At 48.9% G+C, this 21977-nt stretch overlaps 1 protein-coding gene across 1 annotated transcript; it reads right to left on the bottom strand.

The window, feature by feature from the left end:
* Window positions 1-363: 363 nt before the first annotated feature.
* DAPK3 (death associated protein kinase 3) lies at window positions 364-14256 on the bottom strand. The gene is made up of 8 exons (XM_056844547.1): window positions 14192-14256; window positions 10560-10920; window positions 8618-8747; window positions 7339-7387; window positions 6200-6226; window positions 4699-4851; window positions 3512-3557; window positions 364-906 (listed from the first exon to the last, which is right to left on the bottom strand). Exons 1-8 carry the CDS (start codon window positions 14251-14253, stop codon window positions 364-366), a joined length of 1371 nt encoding a protein of 456 aa, XP_056700525.1. The 5' UTR covers window positions 14254-14256.
* Window positions 14257-21977: the final 7721 nt, after the last annotated feature.

Genomic DNA, 21977 nt, shown 5'->3' with positions numbered 1-21977 from the left:
GGCAAGAGCAGTGGACAGAACAGGGCTGTGTCGGCCAGCAAAAGAAAAAAAAGGTGCCCTTCTGAAGCACAGCCCTCAGCCAAACCAGGCAGAAACCTGCAGGAGATACTTTTTTAAAATAAGCGCACAGTTTGCTAAAGACTACAAGTCCCAAGCTGCATTGTATCCTTGTAGGAGCACTGAATAATGGGTTGCGTAGCCTTGGAAGAAGCCACACGGGTGATTAAATAAGGACTGGGTTAGCTTCCCTTCACAGCCCTGGGGTTGGTAAACTCAATAGGGGAGGGGGAGCATGATCCCAAAGAATAAAGCTAGGCAAGATTCGCACATCTGCACAGAGCCAACCCTTCAACGGGAACAGCGTTAGCGAATCCCGCAGTCATCTTCTCCGCCCTGCAGCTTTTCCAGCTCGATGGCACGCACCAGCTCTTGCACAAACTTCATCTCTGAAGCCACCTGCTTGGCCAAGGCCTCGTAGCGGTTCTCCAGCTTCCGGTAACGCCTCTTCAGGCCGTTGGCCGCCAACGAGGTGTTCCTGGCCTCCTCCTGGGCCTGCCGCTTGAGGGCCTCCGTCTTCTGCATGTCCTGCCGGATCTGCCGGAGGTCCTGGCCAATGGCCTCATTCTCTTCTTTGTACCACGACTCTTTCTCCTCGTAGATAGAGCGCAGGGCCTCAATGTCCTCCCGGAAGGACTTCTTGCTCCGCTGCAGCTCACGCAAGCTCTCCTCGGCTGCCGTTACCTCCTCCATGACCTTGGAGAAGCGCTCGAAGTTGATGTAGGTATTGTTGGGAGGCATGCTCGAGTGGGACTTGATGGTGTACTCTTTGAGCCGTGTTGTCTTGAGGCGTCGCCGCTCTGGCTTCTTGCTATTTTCTTCATTACGGACGTTCCGCCTCTTGATCACCTGCAAGGAGGTTGAAGGCAAGAAGGGAGAAGAACCTTAGAAGGAAAACTTTAGGGAGGGGGACAACAACCTACGGTTCTTGCCCATCCCTGCCCCATTTCTTCAGCACAATGGACTTCAAACCATGCCCTGGGCACCCAGGGGTTTTCCTTGGGAAGCTATCAGGGTCCCTCAACGAGAAGGTCAGAGATGGTTGACAAATTCCCCCCAAAAGAGTCTGGCTCTCTAATTCCTAATCTTCTACTGCATTGCGCGGACCCAAAAGAACAGCATTTCTGGCCAAACTTCCAAGTCATGTGGGGCAGTTGCACCCCGCACGAACAGAAGGTGTTCCCTAACCCAGTGAGTGAGTGAGTGAGAGAGAGAGAGAGAGAGAGAGAGCTCTGCAGCCCTCTCCAAACTACTACTCCCACTTTACAATACATGGAGGATGTAACAACATAAGAACCACCTGTTGGATCAGACGAGTGGTCTATCTAGTCCAGCATCCTGCTGCACAAAGTAACCAATACTGAACTCACATCGATTGGCTACTCATGAAGTAATATAGCATTTATTAACAATCAATAGTGGAAACTTAGCACACCCGTGAGTCCTGTATGTGCTATAACAATGAAATGGACACACTAAAACATGCCAAAATAAAACACCAATGCAAGCAGAGTATCCAGCAATGGCTGCTCGCCTATTTACAATGTCCCAGGTTGTAATCAGAAATGTCCAATAATGGCTAGTGGCCTATTGTCAATGTCCTTAGTTGTAATAGGAATGATGAGGTGTAGTCTCATCTGGAAAGTCCATGTACGTGAGCACACCAAGACTCCTCTAGAGGCAAAGACGTTTCGTGTACAAAACACTTCTTCGGTTGTTTTCAATCTTCTTATTGCATGGCGGGGGTTGGGTTAGGGTCACTGGGGATGTGGGGGGAGGTAGTTGTTAATTTCCTGCATTGTGCAGGGGGTTGGGCTAGATGACCCTGGTGGTCCCTTCCAACTCTATGATTCTACGATTTCCATTGCCAGGTGTATTAATTCTTGCCCAGTTTATCGATAGCGTTGTTAAGTTTCCATTACTAATCGTTCATAAATGCTTTTTTACTTCATGAGTAGCCAATCTATGTGAGTTCAGTATTGACTGTTTTTGGACATAGATAGGTATTTCTTTTCTTTGCACAAAGTAGCTAGCCATTTTCCCAGGAGGGCCAAGATAACAGGGCACAGAAGCCAACGCCTTCCTCTGATGTTGGCTTCCTAGAACTGGCAAACAGAGATTTCCTGCCACTGTGAATGGAGGCTCCCTGTAGTTAATGGGGTCAGTAGGCATCAATGGACCCCTTCCTCCCCCATGGATCCGACTAACCCCCTTTTGAAGCCCTCTACCCTCATGGCCCTTCGCTGTGGCCACCGGCAGGGAATTTTGCAATTTAATTACTCAACTTGAATAAAGTACACATGATACACATGAAGCTGAATCAGACCCTTGGTCCATCAAAGTCAGTATAGTGTAGTATGGCGTAGAGGTTAAGAGCGGTGGTTTGGAGCGGTGGACTCTGATCTGGAGTTTGATTCCCCACTCTTCCACATGAGCGGCAGAGGCTAATTGGTGAACTGGATTTGTTTCCCCTACACACGAAGCCAGCTGGGTGACCTTGGGCAAGTTATAGTTCTCTTAGAGCTTTCTCAGCCCCACCCACCTCACAGGGTGTCTGTTGTGGGGAGGGGAAGGGAAGGTGATTGTAAGCCGGTTTGATTCTCTCTTAAGTGGTAGAGAAAGTCGGCATATAAAAACCAACTGTTCTTCTTCTATTGTCTACTCAGACCAGCAGAGACTTGCCATGGACTCAGGTAGAGGTCTTTCACATCACCTACTTGCCTAGTCCCTTTGACTGGAGATGCCAGGGATTGAACCTGGGACCTTCTCCATGCCAGGCAGATGCTCTACCACTGAGCCACGGCCCCTCCCCAGTAGTATTTTGCTTTTGGGTGCCCTGTACCTATTCCCCGTCAACTTCGCTGGGTGCAACCAAGTTCTGGTATTATGGGAGAGGTGTCCACCTTGAGCATCATTTCATAAACCTCCACCATGCCCGCCTCATCCATCAAAGAAGGCTGATGGGTTTAAATGCTGACTCTTGCAGGGCCCCCCAAGAAAATCACTTCCAAGATGGACCCAACAACCCAGGCAAGAGCTCCAGGCATATGTCTCGCCCACTCTGGTGGCAGTACCGTCTAGCCCAAGAGACTATGCAAATAGCAGAAAGGTGAGCGACTTGCACTAGAAGAAGAGTTGGTTTTTATAAGCCAACTTTCTCTACCACTTAAAGCAGAATCAAACCGGCTTACCATCACCTTCCCTCCCCCTCCCCACAACAGACACCCTGTGAGGTGGGTGGGCCTGAGAGAGCTGTAACTTGCCCAAGGTCACCCAGCTGGCTTCGTGTGCAGGAGTCGGGAAACAAATCCAGTTCACCAGATTAGCGTCTGCCACTCATGTGGAGGAGTGGGGATCAAACCCGATTCTCCAGATTTGAGCCCACCGTTCCAAACCACCACTCTTAACCACTACACCACGCTGGCGCTAATGTTCCAAGTAATTTTTTTTGTACCTTAATCCACGGGTGCTCTAGGCTTTGGTCAATCGTCATCCGCTTCCTGCAACAACACGAAGAGAATGTGTCAAGCCTCGTTCCTTCAAATCTTTCTTTGGGAAGAGGAGGGGTACACTGAAAAAAGGCAACCCACCGAGTTATGGGATACCTATATATTATATTCCCAATGCTATGGAATATAACCTTCCGGAATCTCGGCCAGTTCAGCTTCACCAATGAAGATATTGACCAGTGTTACGGTCACAGCTATGGGTTGTACATATGAACGTATATGAACATATGAAGTTGCCTTATACTGAATCAGACCCCCTGGTCCATCAGTCAGCATTGTCTACTCAGACCGGCAGCAGCTTTCCAGGGTCTCAGGCAGAGGTCTTTCACATCACCTACTTCCCTAGTCCCTTTAACTGGAGATGCCAGGGATTGAACCTGGGACCTTCTGCATGCCAAGCAGATGCTCCACCGCTGAGCTACGGCCCCCTCCCTCTGGTTAACAGAATATAGAATCTCAACAAGCGAAGGAACCGTTTATTGTGAAACTGTGTCGCCTTGATAATAAACATTCATGTCCCGCCATGATAGCCATGGCCCACTGGAGCGATGATTCCAGAGCGACTGATGGCCCCGACTAGCAGGGGGAAGCAACCCCAGACTGCTGAGCAAGCCAAGGGTTGCCAAGACCCCAAATGAACCACTGCTCAAACAAAAGGCTCATGACTACCATGCCCGAATCTGGCAAGCAAGGGGGACCGCTGTGCAGCTTTGATCTGAAAGCTTGCCTGTACAAGAGTTCAACTGAAGCCTGCGCAAGAGCTCAACTGCCCAGAGCTCATAATCCGTTAACGTTTCATACCGGCTGATTCCTCCCCCGCCTATCACATGAACACATGAAGCAGCCTTATACTGGATCAGACCCTGGGCCCATCAAAGTCAGTATTGTCTACTCAGACCGGCAGCGGCTCTCCAGGGTGTCAGGCGGAGGTCTTTCACATCACCTACTTGCCTAGTCCCTTTAACTGGAGATGCCGGGGATTGAACCTGGGACCTACTGCATGCCAAGCAGGTGCTCTACCACTGAGGCACAGTCCTCCCCCCAAGGCTAGCAGAGGATGGGTTCGATCCATCAACCTCTGGGTTATGGGCCCAGCACGCTTCCTCCTCCCCGCCCCATCTGAGTCTCCTACTTGGGGTCCTTGACCAGCAGGCGCCGAATAAAGTCCTTGGCCAGCTCGCTGGTGTTGCTGAAGTACTCCTCGTCGAAGTCGTAGTTGACCGCGGAGATGTTGGTCAAGGTCTCCTGCTTCGTTTCGCCCAGGAACGGGGAGGCCCCGCTCAGGCTGCGGATCGAGGAGAGAAGATGGCGCCGTCATTGGCCAGTTCCCCACCGCTGTTGTGCCCAAAGCGGCGAAGTCGCCGCCAAACCCAGACGAACAAGAAGCTTCTCAGATGCTTTGCGGTCCACCGTTCGCGGTAAAATTACAGCCCTGGGTAAAGCTCCTTGGCAGGCACTATATTTTTTAGGCAAACAACTATCAAGTAGTACCTTGTGACTAGAAGTATTCTCTGTTCAAGGTTTCCAACATAGATCTCTTTAAATGCTATTAACAAACTACAGGTTGCAAATTCACCAGGAAAAGTTCCAAATCATAGAATCCTAGAGTTGGAAGGGACCACCAGGGTCATCTAGTCCAACCCCCTGCACAATGCAGGAAATTCACAACTACCTCCCCCCCACCTCACACCTCCAATGACCCCTACACCATGCCCAGAAGATGGCCCAGATGCCCTCCCTCTCATGAACTGCCTAAGGTAATAGAATCAGCATTGCTGTCAGATGGCCATCTAACCTCTTCTTAAAAACCTCCACGGAAGGAGAGCTCACCACCTCCCAAGGAAGCCTGTTCCACTGAGGAACCGCTCTAACTGTTAGAAAATTCTTCCTAATGTCTAGACGGAAACTCTTTTGATTTAATTTCAACCCGTTGGTTCTGGTCCAACCTTCTGGGGCAACAGAAAACAACTCGGCATCCTCCTCTATATGACAGCCCTTCAAGTACTTGAAGATGGTTATCATATCCCCTCTTAGTCGTCTCCTCTTCAGGCTAAACATACCCAGCTTCTTGAACCTTTCCTCATAGGACTTGGTATCCAGACCCCACACCATCTTTGTTGCCCTCCTCTGGACATGTTCCAGCTTGTCTACATCCTTCTTAAATTGTGGTGCCCAAAACTGAACACAAATACTCTAGGTGAGGTCTAACCAGAGCAGAGCAAAGAGATACCATCACTTCACGTGATCTGGACACTATACTTCTGTTGATACAGCCCAAGATCGCATTTGCCTTTTTAGCAACCGCATCACACAGAAGCCTTAACTGACCCCCACCCATTTCCTAAAAACACCTGGTGGGCTCCAGAAACGGTGCCATGGCACCCAGGCATCATGTGGGGGACCCCTGCTCCAGACCTACCTGACAGCAGAAAACACTGCCACATCTTTCAGCTGCAGGATCAGCAGCAAGGGCCTTCTGCCCAGGTAAGAGAATACCTGGCGACTCAATGGCACCTGACCTCACCCTCACAAGGGTACTAGGTGGGAGGGGAAAACTCAAGACAATCCCTTCCAGCCCAACACCCCACAAACATCCCATTAAGCAGCTGGGTTCATTTATAAAGCGGACTCACAGGATGTACGTGATGACCCCGATGCTCCTACAAAAGAAAAGGAAAAATTAGCAAGCCCAGGCATGCGTCACATGAAGCTGCCTTATACTGAATCAGACCCTCGGTCCATCAAAATCAGTATTGTCTACTCAGACCAGCAGTGGCTCTCCAGGGTCTCAGGCGGAGGTCTTTCACATCACCTACTTGCCTGATCCCTTTAACTGGAGATGCCTGGGACTGAACCTGGGACCTTCTGCATGCTAAGCAGAGGCTCTACCACTGAGCCACAGCCCCCTTGTGCAGACCAAGAAACTGCTCTAACGTATTGCGGAGTATGTTTGAATTGTGGTGGCTCTCTATGCTCTTGCATCAGTGTCTTGAGGCTTATTCCAGATACCTGGCCCCCCGGACTATCCATTTATCTTCTGCCAGGGCCTTCTTGGTGGTTGCTTCTGCCCTTTGGAACCGACTCCACAGCCCCATACTCATGTTTTATGACTCTCTTACGGTTATTGTATTTCACTAAGTGGTGCTATTTGAATGTTTAGATGTGTTTTATTGAATGTTTATTGTGGAATGTTTTATTGTGAACCGCTCTAAGACCATTCAGGAGAGGATGCGGTATTTAAATGTGATAAACAAACAAATAAATTATCAGGTAGGGCCTGTGGCTTGGTGGCCGTGCGCCTAAAGTCCCTGGTTCAATCCTCGGGATCGCCAGTTATCAAGTCAAGTCAAGTTTATTAATACAGTCGACTGACCAAGAACGTGCCAACACATCAAAAGTTTCCAGACACAATAGTTTTGCACCACAGAATCACAGACTACCCCATACATATAAAATGTGTAAGGTCAATAAAAGCAACCCCTGGTTAAAATTATCATATTAAAATTGATAAAATATTCCAACAATCATTCTCTAATAAAGCTCTGCGTATTTTAATAGAAACAGTGCAGAACTTGGCAGTTTGGAGCGTAAGCTGAGGGCGATCGCCAGTTACCGAATCTCGTTTGGGGAAGGAGTTATCTCTGCCTCAGAACGTGGAGAGTCCCACCTGTAAGATGTTGAGCTAGATGGACCAACAGTAGTCTGGGACACATTCGCTTGCTTATAACTTAACGCCACCCTCCATTTTATACTCAAAGCTGATTTCACTCACCACATGTCGGCTTCCAAGCCCAGTGGTTCATAGTTCACTATTTCTGGAGCTTTGGAAAGAAGTAGGGGGAGAAAAGTTCATTCACAAAAGAAGCTAATCCAAAGCAGTTTCCTTGACTTTATGCGTTTTTCATATTGTTCACAAAATCAGTATAGGTAAACACACTGTTACATCAACTTTTCAGATAGCCATATAAACTTTATAATTCATATCCTCAGAGTCCAAAATAATAATTCCAAACATAATAAACACCAATCATATTACTAAGTATATAGCATTCAGCAACATTCCAGAAAATAATTCTTATCCCAAAGTTCATAAATAAAGAAGAGTTGATTGGTTCTCGTAGGTTATCCGGGCTGTGTAACCGTGGTCTTGGTATTTTCTTTCCTGACGTTTCGCCAGCAGCTGTGGCCGGCATCTTCAGAGGAGTAACAGTGTCCTTCAGTGTTACTCCTCTGAAGATGCCGGCCACAGCTGCTGGCGAAACGTCAGGAAAGAAAATACCAAGACCACGGTTACACAGCCCGGATAACCTACGAGAACCAATCAACTCTGACCCTGAAAGCCTTCGACAAAGAAGAGTTGGTTTTTATATGTCGACTTTCTCTACCACAAGACAGACTCAAACCGGCTTACAATCGCCTTCCCTTCCCCTCCCCACAACAGACACTCTGTGAGGTAGGTGGGGCTGAGAGAGCTCTTAATAGAACTGTGACTTGCCCAAGGTCACTCAGCTGGCTTCATGTGTAGGAGTGGGGAAACCAACCCGGTTCACCAGATTAGCCTCCGCTGCTCATGTGGAGGAGTGGGGAATCGAACCAGGTTCTCCAGATCAGAATCCACTGCTCCAAACCATCGCTCTTAACCACTACACCACGCTGGCTCACTATGAAGTGAAATAATTGAGGACTTTATAATAGCCTCCACAAGCTATACTGATTTCGTGATTTGTATATTGGTACAGAGGTGTTTTTTGGTATCTATTTTTCATATTGTTTGCAGGTTTGCAACAAAAAAAATTGTGGGGGGAGGACTGGAATCACATGTTGAGATTTTTAAAAATGTGTTTTTTTGTATTAATTGCTGGTTTGCACGTTTGCTGGTTTGTACCCAAAAAAAATGGGGGGGGGGAGAGACGGGAGACACATGCTGAGATGACCGTTTCAGAATTGCAAACTTGCTGCAATTCAACAATTTCGGGGGGGGGGGACACACCCACCACCCTCGCATTAACTGTTGCGGGCAAAATTTTGGAACGCCCCCATTCCACACGTACCTACAAATTCTGGGGTGCCAAAAATGTTTTTGAACTCATTTCCTGCTTCAATCTTGTGAGCAATCCCGAAGTCAATCAGCTTGATCCGAGGGCTGGGGACGTTTTTGTCGAGCAGCATGATATTTTCAGGCTGGTGGGAAAAGTAAAAAATAAACGGAGACATTCAATCTGCTGCCAATAATTTAGGCTCTGACTCCCTTATGTGGGGGGGGAAGACAACTGAAAGGGGGGGACACCTTGATAGAAATTGGTACAATTATGCTTGAAGTGGAGAAAGTATCTCCTCCTGGTGAGAGAACAGCCTTGTTCAAAAGAAGCTTCTGCTAAGCCTTCTTTTAAACTTGGGGTGGGGGGAGCCAAAGACATAAAGCAACCGGTAGATGAACGCAACAGTTAAGATGTACAGTTTGCATAACCTGGAAACAATTTGCATAACATGCAAGTTTGGCTGGCCAGATTATTTATTCCCCTTTATTCCCCTTTTTCTTCCACTACCCAGATTTGGGCGATGGTCAACAGACACACCACCTACTCATTGTACCAGCAAACGAACGTTTGGCTGGCCAGATTTGGACGATGGTCAACAGACACACCACCTACTCCAGTTGTACCAACAAAAAAACATGCAAATTCTTCAAGTATCAATATTTGTCCTGGCCCTGAATTGGCTAGCCCAGGCTAGCCTGATTTTGTCAGATCTCAGAAGCTAAGCAGGGTCAACCTTGGAAAGTATTTGGATGGGAGACCTCCAAGGAAATACCAGGGGCGTGACTTGGAGGCAAGCAATGGCAAACCACCTTTGAACGTCTCTTGCCTTGAAAACCCTACCAGGGGTCGCCGTAAGTCAGAAGTGACTTGGTGGCAAAAACAAAAAACATTTGATCTAGACCACCAAGACAGTTACTGCAATTTGAGGAATCCTTTATTTAACAACACTGTTAAATAAAGGATTTATTTAAGGCGAGGAGAGGGATGTTAGCCCTACTCTCAAATCCTACACGGACACCACAGAGCAAGCTTGCCCAACTTTCTCAGGGTATCACTGCCCATCCTAAAATAAGACTTCAATGTGCTATATCAGTACACTGGGGGAGATGCTTCTAGTTTCCATTAGTTTTCTAGAAAATGATCAGGTCCCCACCACCCCAGACAAGTGACCAGTCTTTATCAGAGGATCCTCTTCAGAAACTAGGCATTTTGTGGAATACCCTCCATGGGGTTACGAACTTTTAACCTCTTTTAATCTCTTTGTAAGAAGTTTAAACAGAAATCTTATCTTCCTTGAATTCCTTTGGTATTCAAGTTTGGCAGTTACTATGCTGTCTGAGCATTCTTCCTTTTTGTGCTGTTATCTTTGAGGATTTATTACGGCGCGGTGTCAGATTCTTGGTCGCAAGCTGCCTTGGGGACCCCTACTGAAGAAAAGTAAGATGCAGATGTTTTTAGGAAACGGATTAAACATAAAGTCTGGGACTTGTTAGTTTGGGTGGGGGAAAGGATGGGGAGCGACATGACAGACATTTATAAAATTATGTATGGGGTGGAGAAAGGTGATCGAGGAAGCCATTTTCCCCCTCTCTCATAATACTAGGCTTGGGGGAACCCAACAAAGTTGACGGGCAATAGGTATAGGACAGACAAAAGGAAATACAGAGGGCTTTAGAATGGGTAAGACAGATTGAGGAAGGAGAGGTCCAGCAAAGGGAGCCTCCATATACAGAGAACACCAAACTCCGAAGCCACAGATAGGATGCAAAATAATTCTTTTGCGCCTTGTTTATTGGTCCTCCAGAGTAACTGGTTGGCCACTGGGCGAAACAGGATTCTGCACTAGATGGACAACTGGTCTGATCCAGCAAGGCTCTTCTCACATTCCAAACAAAGGTGTGGTAGCACAAGGCAGCCCAGGTAAAGGGTTTGCAGGGGCCCTTTGGGATCTCACCTTGAGGTCAAAGTGGGCGATGCGTTTGGAATGCAGGTAATAAACCCCGTCCAGGATCTGCTTGAGGAACTGAGTGGCCTCTTCCTCCGTCAGCGACTCCTTCTCGGCCAGGAAATCGAAGAGCTCCCCTCCCGAGACCAGCTCCAGGATCAACACCACATCGGTCTTGTTCTCAAAGATATCGTGGAGGGTGATGATATTGGGGTGCTGGATCTCCCGCAGGATGTTCACCTCCCGCTCGATCTCTTCGCGGCTCACCCCGCGGCGGCTGGAGGAGAGGCGCCGCTTCTTGATGAACTTGGCTGCGTATTCTAGCCCACTCTTCTTCTCCCGGCATTTCCGCACAATCGCAAACTGGCCGCTGGGGAGAAGGAAAAGAGATGGGAGTCTGAAGGAAACAGATCGGGGACACTCAACAGCAGCAGCAACAGGGGAAGACTTTAGCTTCTGCTAGACCAGTGTTTCCCAAAGTGGGTAGTTCCATCCCTGGGGGGCGGTGGGATTACCTGGGGGGGTCCTAACAGGCAAGGGGGCAGCAGGGGGGCGCTAGAGGTGGGCCCCTTCAACTGTGTTGTTCACTAATTTACAATAGATCAAGCTATTGCACCATGCTGGCAAATTTGGTGGAAACTATCAGCATTTTTTTCCAGACTTTGAAGAGTTGGTACCACTGGATCAAGTTCACCAGCTTTGTTGAATAAATTTCAACTAAAAAGTTTTAATTTGCTTTTGAATAGATGTGCAATTAATTGTGACTGTTTTGAAATTTTATTATTATCTTCTTTAGTAAGGCATGCAAACCCCTATTTTGAATAATGCTTTTTATAGGATAGGGTAGGGGGCACTGGGATTGAGTTTGTGGAACCAAGGGGGCGGTGGCCCGAAAAGTTTGGGAACCACTGTGCTAGACCATGGGTGTCAAACATAAGGCCCAGGGCCAGATCCGACCCCTTGAGGGCTCTTATCCAGCCCGCGAGCCAGCCACCCCTCCCCGTCCCAAGGTGTCAATTATTAAAGACTGTTAAATAAAAGAAAATACTGTAAGAGTGTTATTGTTTTATGCATGTTTGTATTTTAAGTAAAAAATAAAGTAAAAATAATATCCTTAATTGCCTTTGCCTGTGTCTTTATCTCAGGCACCTGACATTACATTTTATGGTACACATGGCCTGGCCCGACCAAGTGACATTTATGTACTATCTGGCCCTCGTAACAAATGAGTTCCACACCCCTGTGCTAGACCAAAGAGGGCGAAATTAATCCAGCATCCCATTTCACACAGTAGCCAGGCAGATCCCCGGGCCGGGCACAGAGGCCAAAGCCTCTCGCTGCAATAAGTGTTCGCACGGATACTGCGTCTGAACATGGAGGCTCCATTAAGTCATTACGGCTAACAGCGAAAGACAAAACTCTGCTTCGTGGCCGAGCTGAGATCTATCAAATTCCCTCGGGCTTCCTTGTGAGTTTGCGGCCTTCTTGATCTGTAGCTCAGCCGCTGAACTACCAGCTTCTCTTGTGTGTAAAAAGAAGGCAATGAAAATACCTCCTGCAACTGCTTTGAAAACTGGACGGATTTTTCCTGGTTCGTTATTTACATTTTCCAATGGTGACATCATACCGACGAACCACCGGCTTCCTATATAAGGTCGCTAGAGGCTGATGGGAGACAAGCGAAGGCAGCTGGGCAGGTTTTAATTCTGTCGCTCGTCAGCAAAACTGGCTGGGAATAATCCCTGAAACCAGCCTCCCCGGTCTGAGTCACGTGTGGGTCTCCTCCCACCCCACATACACAAAAGCTTTGCGATTTGTTTCCAAGAGAAAGGGGGATAAACAGACATGGAGGTCTATCATTTGCTTTTTCCCAGCCCCGATCACTTTGCGACTCCCAGCCACAACTCTGAGCAACCTTCCTCGGAGGCCGTGGGGCTTACTGCCAAGCAAACATGCCTCGGATGCCTCCAGAGTCAGACCTTTTTGAGTCACTTATGGAACTCTTTGCCACAAGATGCAGAGATGGCTGCTCGCTTTAACGGGGATTGAAGGGCAGATTCATGGAAGTGTCCATTGACAGCTGTTCCCGTAAAAGCTAAACAGAGCCCCCATGTCCAAAGGCAGTCTACCTCTGAGCACCAATGGCTAGGGAAAGGTAAGAAAAGAGCTGTTGCCTTTATTTGACCCATCTAAAACCAACCCTGTGAGGCGGAACTCTCCTCCACAAAGCAGAAAGGGAGGGATTGCAAGGGTTTTACATCCAATACAATATCCAGTAATGTAGTCACTTGGATACAACCTAGGACTCTAGCAAAGGGACAATCCCCCTGCACCAGGATTTTATTTATTTATTTAAAGCATTTATTAGCTGCTTTTCTTCCATACAGAGCTCAAGGCGGCTTACAGCATAGATAACACACAGAAAACAAAAGATAAAAACATAACTTAAAACATAAAAACTAAAAATCACAACTTGGGATTGTGACACACACACACAATTGTGACACACACTGATTTCCAAGCATAAGAAAAACAACTTCGTTTAGCAAGCTCTAGGGACAAACACTGCTGGGACAGAGTTTCTCAGACAGGAAATACGCTTCACCCTCAGGAATCAAACCTTACATCATGAACCCCAAGATCCTGAAGGAACCAAAGCAAACTCTCTTTTTTTGGGGGGGGGAGGGGAAAAGTTGAGGGCAGCAGGAAAAGAGGAAGACCCAACAAGAGATATATTGACTCAATAAAGGAAGCCACAGCCTTCAATTTGCAAGATCTGAGCAAGGCTGTCAAAGGTAGGACATTTTTGAGGACTTTCATTCATAGGGTCGCCATGAGTAGGAAGCGACTTGACGGCACTTAACACACACACAAGTATGAAATCAGCACAACTTTGCTGAATTTGCCTGCTTCTCCCCACCCACCCCGCCCAAATCACAGGGATTTTATTGGCCAATATCCTGTTTGCCCTTACCTGGATCGCCCCAGGCTACCCTGATCTCATCAGCTCTCAGAAGCTAAGCAGGGTCAGCCCTGGCTAGTAACTGGATGGGAGACCTCCAAGGAATACCAGGGTTGTGATGCAGAGGCAGGCAATGGCAAAGCACCTCTGAACGTCTCTTGCCTTGAAAACCCTACAAGGTCGCCATAAGTCAGCTGTGACTTGACAGCAAAGGGGGGAAATCCTGTATGCAGATCAGGCCAATGTGTTCAAATCGGTGAACTTCATCCCTCCAACCACCTCACTGTCTTCAGTCCCCCATTGGTTCCTCCACCACACCAGTCCAGTCAATAAAGCTTCTCAGGCAGCGGTCTTTCCCATCACCTACTTGTCCAGTCCCTTTAACTGGAGATGCTGGGATTGAACCTGGGACTTTCTGCCTGCCAAGCAGATGCTCTATCACTGAGCCACAGCCCCTCCCCTACATAGTAACTGAGGCAACAGGGAGACTCAGGTTCAAATCTCCACTCAGCCACTAACCTTGGGCCACACTCTTTCTCAGCCTAAACTACCTCGCAGGGTTGTTGCAGGTACACTAAAGGAAGAGAAAGCCCTGAGCTCCAGAGACGAACTGACGAATAAAAATGTCGTTAACTGGTGTATGCAGATGAAGGCCACAGAGGGGCCCAAGTTGGCTCACCTTCCCAGCTCTTCCCCCATCTCGTAATGGTCTTCCACATTTTCCTGGCGGAAGGTGGACATGGTGCCTGGCCGGAAAGGGTTTGCCCCTCAGCTTCCTGAGGCCCTTGAGCTGGACCGAGAGTTGAAATCAGTGCTAGAGAACAGAAACGGAACGGTTCAGAAATCCAGTCAAGGAGTAGCCACAACATACTTCACCCTTCACTATTTTTTTAAAATTCTGCTGGGGATCTTCATATTCCTTTCCCTGAACTTGAATTCTGACTGACCTTTCCTGCCCCCAGAGATCCATGTTTACATTCCTCCAAAGATCTAGGAAAAACCCAGCCTTTCTCCTTTGCAGCCCCCAACCCACATTTTCATTCCAGCACCCCAAAGCCTTCCCACCCCATTACCAGACACCCCTTTCACTTCTCCTTATAAAGCCTCCCCAAATCCCCTTCCATAACCCCACATGCCTCCCTGCGGGGAGGGACACCCCCCCTTTTCTGCCCTTCTTATCACCAGAGCACCAAACAAACCCCATCTTTCTTGCCTCCCGTCCCCCTACATGCAGCCTTGGAAACGGCCTCCCATTTCACCGCAGGGGGGCTTTACCATCTTTCCTGCCCCTGCTTCCCCCAACATTCAGCCCCAAACAGGAGTAACCCCATACGTTCCCAACCTCTGCCACCCTCATTCCCCTTATGGGGTCCCATATACTGCCCCACGTTTCCCCAGCCCCATAACCCACCCCACACATCCCCAGAACCACAATCTTCCCCGCCCCTGCTTCTCCCAATATTCAGCCCCAGACAGGAGTAACCCCATATATGTCCAACTTCTTCCACCCTCATTCCCCTTATGGGGTCCCATACACAGCCCTACGCTTCCCCCAGGCCCCTAACCCACCCCACACATCCCCAGAACCCCAATCCTCCCTGCCCCTTCCTCCCCATTCCAGCCACACCCCAGGCTGCCCAAGACCTGCCCCCCATCTCCCCACAGAAACCTTTCCCAGCCCTCTCCCCTCAAGCCCCCCCCTCAAGCCCTCGCCCACCTCGGGGGACGGGAGCGCGCCGGGGGGACGGGAGCGCGCGCGACGGAAAGAGCCGAGAAGGGCGCCGCCGCCGCCGCCGCCGCCGCGTTCCAACACTCGTCCCTCGCTCTCCGCCCGGGGGAAGCTCCCCATTGGCTAAGGGGCGGAGGCGACGTCACAAAGCCCCGTCGTCGCCTCCTCCTCCTCCTCCCAGCCCGTGCATGACGTCACCGCTTCTAGGAGAGCTCGTGCTTGTGCGATGCGTTAATCAATATTTTTATATTTCATGGCAGGGTATGAGCTTTCGTGAGCCACAGCTCACTTCTTCAAATATCTGAAGAAGTGAGCTGTGGCTCACGAAAGCTCATACCCTACGAGAAAATATTTGTGTTAGTCTTTAAGGGACTCTTTAACTGGATTCTTGCCCTTTTCTACTACTGCAGACAGACTAACACGGCTACCCACTGTGATTTATATTTCATGTTAAGCTGGTGAAGATTAATTCTTGATGCATAGTTCGCTGAACATGCTTTATTGACTGTTGAAAATTATTCTCTTGAAAATTATTCTCTCGTAACGAGGCCCCCTTCATTGTATATATTTTGTATATATGTATGTTGTTTCACAACTTAGATAAGTTAGTTTAGATTTAGTCACTTCTTAGGTCATATTTAGTGTTTAATTTTTGATCGCTATTTCATAAAGACACATTTTTGCAATTGAGCCCTTACTTCCCGTTTGTACAACTAACAGTTTAATACGGTTGATATAAGTGCCTGGAGGATGGCAAGCCTAGTGAGGCGCCATGATCTAATCTAATAAATAAGGACCACAGAGATCACCCACAGGAACATTAATTGGTTGGGGACACAATCCCTCTAGTTTTGCTCAAGCAGCGTTCATCGAAGAAAGCCCAGGTTCTTGTTAAGCCCTGGAGTGACGACTGACACCACCCCTTCTCCAGGCCTGAGAGATAAGTTCCTTCAGGAACTATGAATTGACTTCAGCCCGAGCTAAAAGCTGTCGGTGACAGCCAGCGTCCTCATTTAGGGCCCGTCCTGTAGCAACTTGTTCCAGCGTCTCTGCCTTCCTTGGGGGATTACAAGCCCCAAATTGCCTAACACAAATGCGTGTCCCTGCCCTAGGAAAGGCAGTTGCTAGGCAGAGCTTGGCAGTTCTCTTACAAAGGGATTTCAAAGGGAGATTAGAAAGAGAGACCGCTGAATTACAACTAATGATGAAGCTCAAGACAATGCATTCTCCTGGATTGAATAGGGACCTGAGATTCCTGTCTCCTTACCAATGCTGATTTCTCCAGCCTACTACTCCTCTGCATATCACACCCGATCCAATCACACCTGATAATGTCATTTACCTGCTGTTGACATTTACATGCTATTTATTGCCATTGGGTGTGTGAATTCACTCTTCTCGACTTAAGGATAGACGGACTCACATTCTAGCTGTATCTGAAGAAGTGAGCTGTGACTCAGGAAACCTCATACCCTGCCAGAGATTGTGTTGATCTTTAAGGTGCAACTGGACTCTTGCTCTTTTCTAGAGCTTGGCAGTGAGGGAAGGTGCTGCTCCCCCTAGGCTTGCCAACCTCCAGATGGGGTCCTCTTAGAATTACCTCTAATACCAGTCTTCAGAGAGGAGAAAATGGCAGGTTTGAAGGGCGGACCCTGGCTTCCCCTGCTGAGATCCAACCCCTCCCCAGGCTCCGCCCCCAAATCACATGAAGCTGCCTTCTACTGAATCAGACTCTTGGTCCATCAAAGTCAGTATTGTCTACTCAGTCCAGCAGGGGCTCTCTAGGGTCTCAGGCGGAGGTCTTTCACATCACCTCCATGAGTCGGAGGCGACTTGACGGCACTTAACACACACACACACACACACACACACACTTGCCTAGTCCCTTTAACTGGAGATGCCGGAGATTGAACCTGGGACCTTCTGCATGCCAAGCCGATGCTCTACCACTGAGCCACAGCCCCTCCCTCCTCAGGCATCCTCCAACCCAGGGCTAGCAACCTCCTTTGTGCAATTCAGGGCCTGTGAAGTCTACTGTTTATAGCTTTTCTTTCTTGATAATTCCGTGCGCCCCCTGGGAAGGAGCCGTCGCAGATCTCTTCCTAGAGACACCTGGTTGGCCACTGCCTGAACAGACTGCTGGACTTGATCTGATCCAGCAGGGCTTTTCTTACCTTCTCTGCCCGCACAAATTCTCATCCACAAAAAGGCTCATGTTAGAACAAACACTTGGGTGTCCAAAGGGATTCCACCCACCACCACCACCACTTTTGAGGCAGCTGTGTCAATCATATTGCCAAAGGTTCAAGCACAAGAAGTGAGAGGATGCTTGGAATCAGGGGAGAGGCTGTGGTAGAGCATCGGCTTGGCATGCAGAAGATCCCAGGTTCAATCCCTGGCTGCATAGGGACCAGGACCTTGGATGGGGTACCTAGTGGCTATGGGGGGCGTAGATAGCAGAAGTTCTCATGGAGCTGAGACAGCCTTATTTTCCCTTCTCCCAGCCTCAGATTTGCCCCTCCCCCTTACTAAGATTTTACTGCTTCCACCGGAGACCTGAAGGAGGAGCCGAGAACCCCTAGGTCCAAGCCGGACTCCAGTCCAGTAGCACCTTAAAGAGGTGGCTTTTATACCCCATTTTTCTCTATCAAAAGGAGACTCAAACCGGCTTACAATTGCCTTCCCTTCCTCTCCCCACAACAGACACCTTGGGAGGTAGGTGGGGCTGAGAGAGTTCAGAGAGAACTGTGAGTAGCCCAAGGTCACCCAGCAGGCTTCATGTGGAGGAGTGGGAAATCGAACCCAGTTCTCCAGATTAGAGTTGGCCGCTCTTCATCAAGGGGCTTTATTGTGTGTGTATGTGCCCAGCACCATTTCCAGCAGGACCAGTTAAATACTTCTACCAAACTAAGAAGGGGGGGAGGAGGAATTGCTCCCATTTTCTCTGCACTGCTCACACCCATGGAAGTTTGATTTAGCCATCTACGTCACTGTGCGCATAAAACAGACCTACTGCCACGTTTTGAAGAAGCCTGCAAGAAGAAAGGCCGCTGTTCACTCCTGCTTCAAAACTACGTGTGCGCTATGCACCCTCAAGTTGCTTCCGACTTACAGCGACCCTGTGATTTAATTACCTCCAAAACTTCCTATCATTAACAGCTTTGCTCAGCAGATCTTGCAAACCGAGGGGTGAGGCAATCCCTCTCAGGGGTGGGTCTTCCTCTTTTCCTACTGCCTTCGGCTTTTCCATAAGCACATAAGAAAAGCCATGCTGGATCAGACCAAGGCGCATTAGGTCCAGCAGTCTGTTCATACAGTGGCCAACCAGGTGCCTCTAAGGAAGCCCACAAACAAGACAACTGCAGCAGCAATATCCTGCCTGTATTCCACAGCACCTAATGTAAGAGGCATGCTCCTCTGATCCTGGAGAGAATAGGGATGCATCACGACTAGTATCCCTTTAGACTAGTAGCCATGGATAGCCCTCTCCTCCGAGAACGTGTCCACTCCCCTCTTAAAGCCTTCCAAATTGGCAGCTACCACCACATACTGGGGCAGGGAGTGCCACAATTTAACTATGCGTCTGTGCATAGTTTGTGCATTTCCCCTAGCATCTCCAAAGTACATTGCGGCTGAAGATGGAGGCTCCCTTTGGATTTCTTCACAAGTTGCTCTAGACTGGTTTTCCTGGCCCCACCGCTATAATTCAGCCCTCATTAGGGCTGAACACTTACCTGACTCAGGGTTGAGCAAAAATCCTCTGTGGTGTTTGACTGGTTTTCAAGGGCAAGGTCACAGTTGCGCTTGGAAAGGGGCAAAAGTTTGCATTTTAAACATTTCATTCTCTTCCATAGGGATCATTTTGAGGGTAAAGCAGAGGAAGAGGATTGGTTCTTGTGGGTTATCCGGGCTGTGTAACCGTGGTCTTGGTATTTTTTACACAGCCCGGATAACCGAAAAGAACCAATGAACTCTGACCGTTAAAGCCTTCGACAATATAAGAGAAGAGTTGGTTTTTATATGCCGACTTTCTCTACTACTTAAGGGAGAATCAAACCGGCTTACAATCACCTTCCCTTCCCCTCCCCACAACAGACACCCTGTGGGGTATGTGGGGCTGAGTGTGACTAGCCCAAGATCAGCCAGCTGGCTTCGTGTGTAGGAGCGGGGAAACAAATCCAGCTCACCAGATTAGAGTCCGCCGCTGACGTGGAGGAGGGGGAATCAAACCCAGTTCTCCAGACCAGACTCCACTGTTCCAAACCACCGCTCTTAACCACTACACCAAGAGGTGAGGTACTTTAGGTTGAATGTGCGACCAGCTCAGACCACTGCGAACTTACATGGGCAAGTGGGGATCTGAATTTTGGAGGTCCTGCATCTTAGCCCAAGAGCCCCGTGGCGCAAATTGGTAAGAGCTGCAGTACTGCAGTCCAAGCTCTGCTCACGATCTGAGTTCGATCCTGACGGAAGTTGGTTTCAGGTAGCCGGCTCAAGGTTGACTCAGCCTTCCATCCTTCCCAGGTCGGCAAAATGAGTACCCAGCATGCTGGGGGTAAACGGAAGATGACTGGGGAAGGCACTGGCAAACCACCCCGCAAACAAAGTCTGCCTAGTAACATCGGGATGTGACATCACCCCATGGGTCAGGAATGACCCGGTGCTTGCACTGGCGACCTTTACCTTTACACATCTTAGCCCGGCACTCTCACCACTATTTATCTTCCCCCCCAACTCAAATGCCTGGGTGGTACAGGGTTTAGGCAGAGAGCAGTGCACTCTTCCCTAGCACCAGTCAACAAGGGTATTGGCTTGAAACCAGAAGGAAGTACCACTGCTAGGAAAACGGGACTTTGGGTACTTACCGTGAAGGTTCCTTCTACTCTGAGGTAAGGAGGGCACCTTGGAGACAGATGGGTGATCCGTTCTAGTTCTAAGACAGGCAGGAAATAGTAACAAACTTTCCCCATTTCCAGTTTCTTGCCTTGAATCGACCCGTCTCCAGTTTCCTTCCTGCCTAGCTAGGATAAGGTGGCTACTGAGGTTGCTCCGCAGCAACCTTTACCACATGGAGTTGGGATCCTTCTCTCTCCAAAGGGTCGTGAACTGAGGGGCTGTGGCTCAGTGGACGAGCATCTGCTTCGCTTGCAGAAGGTCCCAGGTTCAATCCCCGGCATCTCGTTAAAGGGACTAGGCAAGTAAGTGATGTGAAAGACCTCCGCCTGAGACCCTGGAGAGTCACTGCTGGTCTGAGTAGACAATACTGACTTGGGTGGACCAAGGGTCTGATTCAGTATACAGCAGTTTCATGTCCTCATGTATTCAAGAAAAACCCAGCTCTTCCCAACTCACCGGATTCATTCAACTGCTTCAGTGTCAATCCACAGGGCACTGTTGTAATTTTTAACTTAGCTCTCCTCGTGGGGGCACACTGCAGTCTCATTCATTGCAGACTGAGTTTCCCTAAGAAGTGGTACTTCCTTTTGGTGGAAGGAGTCTTCGAGTGGAGAGGCTCCTACGTGAGGTTCAACTCACGTTGAGACGGGATTAAACGTGGGCACCTTCAGAACGGCACGTTTGCCCATCTCCGACACTTTCCATAAAATGCGGCCTTCCGTCACTTAACAGCTTGCCAAGATATCAGGCACAAGGCAGGATTTGAAAAAGAAAACTTCTCTGGGATAGTGCATGCAAGGGGAAAGGAGGGGAATCCAATTCTACTATCCACGCTCCTGGCCAAAAACAGTCAGGGTGTGGGCCACATTACTCAAATCCCCTTTTGGACAGTAGGATGCGCAAAGGTAGTGCCCTCGCATCACCAATGAACGGAAGGGTACCAACAGCACATTTGACTGTCGTTAAAGAGTCCAGCCTGCTACGGCTCACCAGTTTGTACAGAAGCCCCAGAGAAATAAGCTTACTGGCACCTCTGCCATGATAAAGGGATACCTGGAGCATTCCAGGCTGGCTCCTTTCCCAGTTACCAAAGAGCAAGAGAAATCCAAGATGCCAGCTTCCCCCACATGCTGCTGGCAGCCTGCCTTCCTGAGCAGTCATTTGATAAACGCAGGCAGATGCCTGTTTCCAGCAGTTTCTGAGCTGCGCTAATCCACGACACGTCAGCTTCCGCCGCAAGAGAGCAAATGCATTGTATGGAGAGAACATGCGTCATCTGCTGCCCTGCCAATGGGGAGGAGCTTGGCCTTTCTATTATGGCACCCTCCGACAAGAGGAAAGTTGGTTTTTATATGCCGATTTTCTCTACCACTTAAGAATCAAACCAGCTTACAATCACCTTCCCTTCCCCTCCCCACATGACACCCAGTGAGGTAGGTGGGGCTGAGAAAGCTCTAAGAGATGTGACTAGCCCAAGGTCAACTAGCTGGCTTCATGTGTAGAAGTGGGGACTGATTAGAGCCCGCCACTCATGTGGAGGAGTGGGGAATCAAACCCGGTTCTCCTGATCGGAGTCCATTGCTCCAAACCACCACCCTTAACGTGACTGCATACATAACTGCACCATGACCCAACTTTCTCAGGCTGCTTTCAAAATAATTTTTCTTTGTGGCGCCTGTTTGCCCTCCCCTGGGATTTCTGCAGCAGCTGAATGGCTGATGGAGATTCAATGCCAAAAGGAAGCCTGAATCAGTCTTATTCAATTTATTCCAGTAGTACTAATACATGGATTCGCACAAAGACACTCATTTTCAAACAAGGCCCCGGGCCTTCTACTTTC

The sequence above is a fragment of the Euleptes europaea genome, chromosome 2, assembly GCF_029931775.1.
Source record: "Euleptes europaea isolate rEulEur1 chromosome 2, rEulEur1.hap1, whole genome shotgun sequence".
NCBI classification, from domain to species: Eukaryota; Metazoa; Chordata; class Lepidosauria; order Squamata; family Sphaerodactylidae; genus Euleptes; species Euleptes europaea.
The sequence above is the reverse complement of the archived record's forward strand: the minus strand, read 5'-3'. Positions and strand labels throughout refer to the sequence as shown.

Coding starts and splice junctions, on each gene's coding strand:
- DAPK3 (XM_056844547.1), bottom strand. CDS start 14,253: ATGTCCACCTTCCGCCAGGAAAATGTGGAAGACCATTACGAGATGGGG. Junction 4,852..6,199: donor GGGGTCATCACGTACATCCT/GTGAGTCCGCTT, acceptor CTCGATCCGCAG/CCTGAGCGGGGCCTCCCCGT. Junction 3,558..4,698: donor CTGCTGGTCAAGGACCCCAA/GTAGGAGACTCA, acceptor GTGTTGTTGCAG/GAAGCGGATGACGATTGACC.